This window comes from Rutidosis leptorrhynchoides, chromosome 7 (assembly GCF_046630445.1).
Source record: "Rutidosis leptorrhynchoides isolate AG116_Rl617_1_P2 chromosome 7, CSIRO_AGI_Rlap_v1, whole genome shotgun sequence".
NCBI lineage: Eukaryota > Viridiplantae > Streptophyta > Magnoliopsida > Asterales > Asteraceae > Rutidosis > Rutidosis leptorrhynchoides.
The window spans coordinates 16274429-16283092 of record NC_092339.1 but is presented as its reverse complement, the minus strand read 5'-3'; the positions used below and the strand labels follow the sequence as shown (position 1 = coordinate 16283092).

At 34.2% G+C, this 8664-nt stretch overlaps 1 protein-coding gene across 1 annotated transcript; it reads left to right on the top strand.

The window, feature by feature from the left end:
• The first annotated feature begins 3884 nt into the window (after positions 1-3884).
• LOC139857376 (ACT domain-containing protein ACR11-like) lies at positions 3885-6900 on the top strand. The gene is made up of 10 exons (XM_071846123.1): positions 3885-4171; positions 4692-4746; positions 4833-4958; positions 5306-5400; positions 5717-5801; positions 5888-5947; positions 6110-6165; positions 6285-6390; positions 6513-6581; positions 6668-6900. Exons 1-10 carry the CDS (start codon positions 4032-4034, stop codon positions 6728-6730), a joined length of 855 nt encoding a protein of 284 aa, XP_071702224.1. The 5' UTR covers positions 3885-4031; the 3' UTR covers positions 6731-6900.
• Positions 6901-8664: the final 1764 nt, after the last annotated feature.

Below are 8664 nucleotides of genomic sequence, written 5' to 3'. Positions count from 1 at the left end.
GGCCCATGGATTGTTGATAGGGGATTTGGTTGGGCTAGTGGGCTTGGAAGATGTTAGGTTATGCATGATGTCGATTGGGCTTATATGTATAGGTTGGCATGGGTGACACTCAGGGATGTGTGAATTGTTGCTTGTATGGGAGGTGTTGCTATGTAAATGATGTCGGTTTGATGAGTTGGTTTCTACGTTTGTGTCCGAGATATGAGAAGGTCCTGTTGGGTTTCGTTGTCATGGTCTGAGTTTACACGGTTGTGAGTGAAGAATTTGGTTGTTTCGACCCTTTTCGATGATGTGGAAGATGAGGTCTGGTTTTGATTTGTGTAGTTATGGTTAACATTGCGGTCGTCATGTTTATCATGTGGTGGCGGTGGGTTTTGATTTTCAGAATTTTGTGATCTATTATCGTGATCGTCATCCATGTGGGATTCGTTGTCCGAGGGATATTCGTATGAATGTATATCATCCTACCAAACCGATGAATCATTGTCCGTCGAGTTAAATTCTATATCTGTATTAAGATTTTCGGATACAAATGCATTAGAGATCTTTAAATCGTGATGAATAAATACCTGACCGAAAATTGGGGCGAGTGAACTTGTGTTGATGAGTGCTTTGCCGATGGAGATGTCTTGCGATCCCTTCTCTTCTAGTGAGCAATTTTTTAGTTCCAAAACATCACCCCAACACTTGGCTATCTTATGAAAAGTAGACTCGTTCCAACATGTTAAAGGGACACCCCTAATGTCTAACCAAACCAAACGTCCGGATGATGTGTATTCTTCCGGATCCCAAGGGCGTATGTTATCTAACCAATTCCATAGAGGATGTTTTTTTACCGAAGCTCATAGGATTAATAACATCAAATGCACATCTAATATCATCAAACAGGAGCAATACATCTTTACCACCAAGATATTTAGATTCAAACCATTTAAGTTCTCGGACTTACATATTTCATTAAAATAATCGAGATGCTCAATATTCTTGATCTCACCGATAAGAGCGTGCCCGAGGAGATCGACTAGCTTTGAATCGGTTGGCACCTTGATGGAAAATTCTTTGGAGAAATATGCATCATTGTGTTTATTAACATGTATCTTATTGTTCAGAACATCACAGAAGGTATGATCATTAACGGTATTATCAAGATTAATATTAGGGTTTACCTTCTGATTAGTACCCTGAGAATTCTGATTAGTATGGTTTTCGGCAGTCCCTTTTGTACCTTTATTTTGATCGCGAGCTTTGTAGACAACCAACAACATACCATCAGCTTCAATCCTATTCAGTTTCCTTTCCATATTGTCGACTTGATGAGGAGGTATATTCTTATATCTCACAAACCCGAATCTTTTTCCATTCTTTAGCCTTTTTTTTGGTATATATACTTCCGTTATTTCGCCATGTTTTTTGAAAAGGGACCAAAGTTTAACGGAGTTTCAAGAGTCTGAAAAGTTGAAGAATAAAAAGGAGGTGATGCCATTGTTTACGTGTTTGAATTGTGATGGGGTAGGTTTAGGGTTTTCGGTTGTATGGTTAGGGTGTTTATGGTTTTCGGTTGGGTGGTTTGGAGGGGTAGGCTTATCGGATGAATGGTTATGGTTTCCAAACTTCTTAATTAGGTTTTTGTTGTGTTCTTGATGTTTGAATCGTTGATATAGTAGATTGTTTGCTGCGTTCATACGGTTGAGAAATTTTGTGTTAGGGTTTGTTGGTTGCCGATAAAGAGGAGGAAAGGCACTGGAAGATGGTGTAAAGTTGGCCGAATTAGGGTCTGAGAGGTTCTTGCAGTTACGGTCAACCTTAATCCATACGCCAACATTATCGGGTTGATATTTTATGTTGTTGATGATGCGAGAATTGTTCGAATGCCGGTTCTGATGAGATATGTTTGGTTGTTTGTTCAAACGGCTAGATAGGGGTGTGAAAGGAGAACATGGAATGGGGAACATCTTAATAGGATAAGAAAAGAGAAGGCAAAGAACAAATACAGATTGAATCTAGATCTAGAACAAGAGAACGTAAAAGAGTAATTAGTAGACAGAGATCAGATTGTCGGAATTAGACCTTGTAGATCGCCGCTAACTTTTTTTTTTTTTTTTTAAGATGTTTTTCTTTGAGACAAATGAACAAACAGGTTGTGTGCAATAACAAAAAACAAGAAAATAGATGAGGATCAAAAGGTGACTACCAGTTAACAAATGCAGATTGGATGAAAAGAAAAGAGATGAAGTTAAGAACAAGAAGAGAGGTGAAGATCTCACCGGAAAAAAGAAAGGAAATATAGTCGTTACCGGTGAAATAGAGCCGTTATCAGTGAACATGGTGAAAGCTTTTTTTGCACAATTGAATAATTACACAAACGATCAAGAGTAAACAACAGTCAAATTAAAAGCAAAAAACAAAAATTGAAGTTAAGTAAGACATACCTGATCAGCGTTATTGCGAACAAGTTGATTTCTTTTTTCATAAACATATTAATTAACACAAAATCAGCAATTAAAAATCTCGTGAGTCTTGAGAGTTACTACTACATAAATTGCACAGGGCCTTCTACAACCATCTTCAGTTCTAGTTAATAAGCTTATCCATTAACTTTCACTATAACATAAGACTTAATTAATAATCGTTCAATTGAGACAAATTCAAAATGAGGAGTGAGATCGGGCGGCGGAGTATGGTGGTGGAGGAAGAGGAAGAGCGGTGGAAGTCGGCAGCAAAGGATGTGGTGGAATCCTAGTGGAGAGAGAGAAGTAGAGTTAGTATTGCTTAATCGATGGTGCTACATGCATTTCAAACTAATTAATTAATTGTTTTGACAAAATTCTATAAATAGGTTTTTTCTTTCTATCTATCAAGATATACGGATATGAAGTAGCGTATTGTTAAACTTTTAACATTTTCATGAAAAGTGAGCGGAACCGAGATACCTTAGATGTACCTGAGAGAATCTAAATAGTATCATAAGTGTAAGTGTGTTTGTTTTTTGCTATCTAGTTTACATTAACTTAGTACATTTTATAGGAAAATCCTTTTGTAACTGAACACACCAGGTTTAATGGCTACAAATCAATTTCAAAACCAACTAAAAATCGTTTGGGTCCAAGCAAAAAGTGCACGCACTGACCTGAATTTTCAAAGCTGCTTTCGTGTCCAAAGGTTTCTTTGAACACACATTATTTTAAGAGAAATTTCTAATCTAAAATTCTTTTTCCGCACTACCTACGAGTGTGCATAGACGTGGGAGTAAAACGCAATAATAAAAACTTATAATATCATGAAGCTAATTGCTTATAGACCTCTTCCAACTTTGTTCTCAATCCTCTTATGTGCGACAAGTTGTATGTAAACTGGTATAAGTTTTTCACCAAACAATAAACTTTGAGTGTTGATATATCATTCACATTTATTTCATCACATTTTAGTTCGTTATAAAACCTTTATCAATGACTACAAAATCTATTATCTGGTTATTAATATATGTTAAAAAATCATTTATTAATTGATTTCTATAGTAATGAAGACTAAGTTTTTAACAAAATTGTAATTTAATATAAATATAAACTAAATGATTTAGGCACAAATGCTTTTTTCCTTTTAAAATTGAAAATTTTCTAATATAACTTTTAATGCTTTGCCTAACCAATATATGCAATGGTCATTGAAAATCATCACTACCACAAAATTAAAAACTAAAAAAAGAAAAATGCCAAAATTTACTAAATATATATACCATCCGATATTGAAACAGTTTACAAGAAATACGACTCAAATAACTTGACTTGTGGAGACGATCAAAAGAAAAAAAAATAAAAATAGATAAAAATAAAAATATTTATCCCATAAAAACAGACTTCTTTACAAATGGCGGATACCACTAGATGCAAAAAACGACATCTATGATCTATCCTTTAGGTTGAATTTACACTCTTCCATTTTTGTCCTCACAATATCAATGCTCATCTTCTTCTCCTTCTTCCTCTAGTCTTCAATTTTCTTTTTTATTTCTTATTTTCTGGTTACTTTTTATTATGGCTGCAGCTATGGCATCATGTGGTTGTACTCTTGGACTCTACACCAAATTAGTTGCATTTGAGAAACAACCCATTTCCAAGACCACATTTTTCGGTTCGGATCCTGTTAAACATATTTGTATTTCAACAAAATCAAGGTAGTTGCTTCTATTTCTCTTTTAATTTCATCATTATTATTATTATTGTTAATATTTAGTAATATTTATATAAGTCATAATTGGTAATCATTTAGTGATTGCATGCAAGATTATTTATTGAATGTGTAAATGAAGTTGGGGATTGTTAATTTTGATGTAATTTAAGTTTAATGTAGCTCTAGTTTTTAAAGTTTTGTTCTTTGATTGATTGATCAGTAGTTAATTGAATATATATTTTACTAAACTGGAGCTGATTTCAATTTTTCTTGATATTAAAAATCAAATTCAGTTGTCAAAGTATTGATTTTATGAGATAAATAATTAAACTGAATTAAATAAACTACTTATATATAAGACCTTTGGAAAGAACATTTGTGTTTTACCTAAAAAAGGACCTTTTTTTTTTTTTTTTTTTTTTATCATGGGTCATAGTGGAAGTAAAAGATTGAAGATTTATGCAAGTATAATGTATGATGAATTAGGGTTTTTGTTCTAATTCTTGATTTGGGATTTTACCCAGATTGTCATATTCATTCAGTACTATGATTCCAAAAGCATCCGCCACAGCTATTGAGGTATCAAGCAAGGGACTTGTATTGTTTCTTGTAGATATATTTGTATATTTATTTGTATTAATCAGTTTCCGGTTTTCGATTTGCAGGATGGAAGCTATCAGGAAACTGATGTGGTTCCAACACCAAAAGTAATTATCGACCAGGACTCGGACCCAAATGCGACCGTTGTAGAGATTACCTTCGGGGATCGTCTTGGGGCTCTTCTCGACACTGTATGAAGCCTCTGATGTATTATTGTTTTAACATGTATGCTTTGTCTGTTATTGACCCGTTTACCTATGAATGGGCTTGGTTTGGATCCTGTTTTATCTATGACGAGTCAAATGGGTCAATAAAGCTTAAAATGCCTATATTTTTCTATGAGTATGAAATCCCCTTGTAACTTTATTCAGAATCAACTTAAATAAAATACTTGGTGTAATCTCACTTGAGTACTTGACGCACTAATTTGGTATAAAAACTGTATTAATGTTTAGGAAAAGAATGTTTTTGGGTCAACTCAACCCGGCCGGCGTTGACCTTAAATATCTTGGATTGAATGTTGGAAATGTATGTGCAGATGAGTGCTCTTAAGAATCTTGGATTGAATGTTGTCAAAGCAAACGTTGTTTTGGATTCTTCTGGGAGGCATAACACATTTTCGATTACTAAAGCGTAAGTATTGAGCTTATGAACGTCTTTTCTTGATTAACATGATCAGTGTATTTGTTTAACCTGTTAACATGTGCGTTCTTGTGGACCATAAGTAATCGATGAATTGTTTAAATGATGTGAAAACTGAGTTAGAATTTATAACTTGACAACTACTTGTCCATTCTAAGTTTATGAGTAATTCAAGTGAATAATGTTATATACTTATGTATTAGTTTATATATTACGAAATAAATTTTTTATTCTAATCACTGGCTTTGAAAATACTGATTAGTGTCTAAAGTTATATTATTAATCATTTTCAATTTACTTTTTACAGATCGACTGGCCGAAAAGTTGATGAGCCAGAGTTGCTTGAGGCGATCCGTCTAACAATAATTAGCAATCTTCTTGAATATCACCCGGTATGAACCCAACTTACTGTTTGTGCTACCTTTGACTTTACTCTTGAAAGTCAACTATGTTTGAACTTACCTGATTAATGGTACAGGAATCAAGCGCCCAATTAGCAATGGGCGAAGCTTTTGGAATTGAGGCACCAAAGCAGAAGGTACAAATCCCTGCCCATTTACTAATAAACGGGTTAAATCGGGTGACATGTTAACTTTATGCACAATTGTACCAAATCTTAAGTTCTTTGTATGTTTACATAATTTCACAATAACTAGTTAATCAAATAGCTATGTTTCATCCGAGTTTTGAACTGTTTCAGCTTGATGTTGACATTGCGACCCGCATCCGTATAAAAAATGACGGCCCTGATCGAAGGTAATCATCCTATACATTCAATGTTTTGAAATGGAGGCTATATTTGCCTTTTCTCTTGAACCTGAATATTTATAGTATATTTTGAAGTAAAAAAATGTATTCTATTTTATATCATACAGTTTGCTATCAGTTGAAACAGCAGATAGGCCCGGATTACTGGTAGATCTTGTGAAAATTGTCACTGATATAAATGTTGCAGTAGAGTCGGGAGAGTTTGATACCGAGGTAACATTAATTAACCAACCTTTATTTATTTAAAAGATTATTATTATTTATATTTATATATATTATATATTATATTCATATGAAACTTGTATGTACAATGACTTTGTGATATTGTGATTCAGGGATTGTTGGCTAAGGCCAAGTTTCATGTGAATTACAAGGGCAAAGCTCTTATCGAACCACTTCAACAGGTAAACCCAAAATCCATACAAATGAAACCCATTCAGAAATTTTGTTTTCTTCTGATATTTTGGTTTTAATGCAAATTTTCATGCAGGTTGTAACCAATAGTTTAAGGTACTTTTTGAGGCGACCATCAACCGAAGATTCAAGTTTTTGAAAATAAAACGGTATCAGGTCACCACCGGAAATGCAGTTTTTATGACTGTTGATTGATGTTGTGGTATTTGTTATACCCCTTTATCAAAATACTTGGAAAGCTTACATTACACTTTGTAAAGTTATTTACTTTTATATGATAAAATACCACAAATTCTGCATTTATGGTCTTGAATTTCTGTTTAACAAATGCTCAGATAAACTTTGGCAATCAAAAAATATATGGTTAAAGGCAAGAACTTTTAATTTAAGTAAAAAAAAAAAAAAAAAAAATGCTACTGCATGTGCTACCATGATGTTCATATATTGGTAATACATTAAAGCATTGAATTGTATTTTGAATATTATCATGACTGTTATTCTACAAGTATTTTGCAATAAATAAAAAGTCTATAATTTGCTAAGTAATGATCTATATCATGATAATCAATGTCACATTGCTAAAAGGATGGCATGTCATATTTGAAGTATTGAGGACCATCCAATCCAACACTATAATATAAAGAACAATAGATAATAAAATATTTACACGTTTCTTGCAACCAACACGAGGTCAACTACAGCTGATGAAATTATTGCAAGGATGTTTGGTTGAAACTTGAAATTACTGTGGGTATAGGTTTCAAAAGGGAAAAGAATAAAATTTCAAAATCTTGATTAATGATTATACTTGGTTTTGAATTACGAACATATTGGTGGGGTTTAATAATTTTTTTTTTTTTTTTTTTTTTTGGCAGCAGTTAGTGGGGATCACCCGTGGACTTAACCAACCACATGATCATCTCCCACAGTTGCTATACCCGCCCCTAACTGCGTGCTCAGGAGAAAATTCGCACCAATCTCATACGCGATATTGACGGTAAACCGCCCCCCCCCCCCACAACGCGATGTGGAAAAGGTGCCATGGATGGTACTTAATGGCAGACATGAATTGTGGGGAAAACCCGCACCAATCTCATACGGGACATGGACGGTAAAACCCTCCTCCCCCTTATCCCCCAACGCGATGTGGAAAAGGTGCCATGGATTGTACTTCATGACAGACATGAAATTGTGGGGTAATATGTAGCCAATGAGGGTCGAACTCCTTACCTTCCCTAAAGGAGGCAAGCCACTAACCGTTGTACCACATCACAACTTCATTTTAATAATTTAATTATACTTATCATTGAAGACGATGCTCGAGATCCTATCAATTGTTTTCCGATTTTTTAGTTTCTTTATTAGTTGTTTGGCTCGTTCGGGCATGTTGGATGTCTTTATCTGTGCTTCATGTTGAGTGTTATGCTTTGGTCGGGTTTAGTGTTTGTTGGTAGCATTTTTGGTTTTGATATTTGTTCCCTTTTGTCCGGGATAGTCTTAGGTCGGTTTGGTTGTTGTGGTTGGCCGTTAGTGGCTTAGTTTGTTTCGAGTCTAGTGGCTTTTTACTTGGTTGCCGATTAGTATGTTGGGTGTTTTTACCCGGTGTGTACTGTTTTTCCTTCAACAATTGGTGAAAGATTTCTTTTTTATGGAGTTCCTGTTTTATTGCAAAAAGGGACAAAACATATTGGTGTGTTTTAATCCCATATTTTAAATTTAAAACTATTTATTGAACACTTATAATGTGAATCGGATGAAAGTAATATCGATTTTTTCCCTGATTTTAATTTTGATGCACAAAAAGATTTTGATTTTAAAAAAAGTTCAGTTAAAGTAATATTCATCCACACATGCATTCACATAGACATCACCTCATCGAATCTGATGAGATGGCGCCACGTCATCCAATTTTATGGCCAAATTTCTTTCGACGACTTTTTCTAGCCATAAATGTAATTTTCCAGCAACTAACTTATCGGAGAAGATGATGACGGAGTACCACATCACTAGATTTGATGACGTGACATTTATAAATTATCATAATCCCTTTTGTGCACCTGATTCAAATCTAAA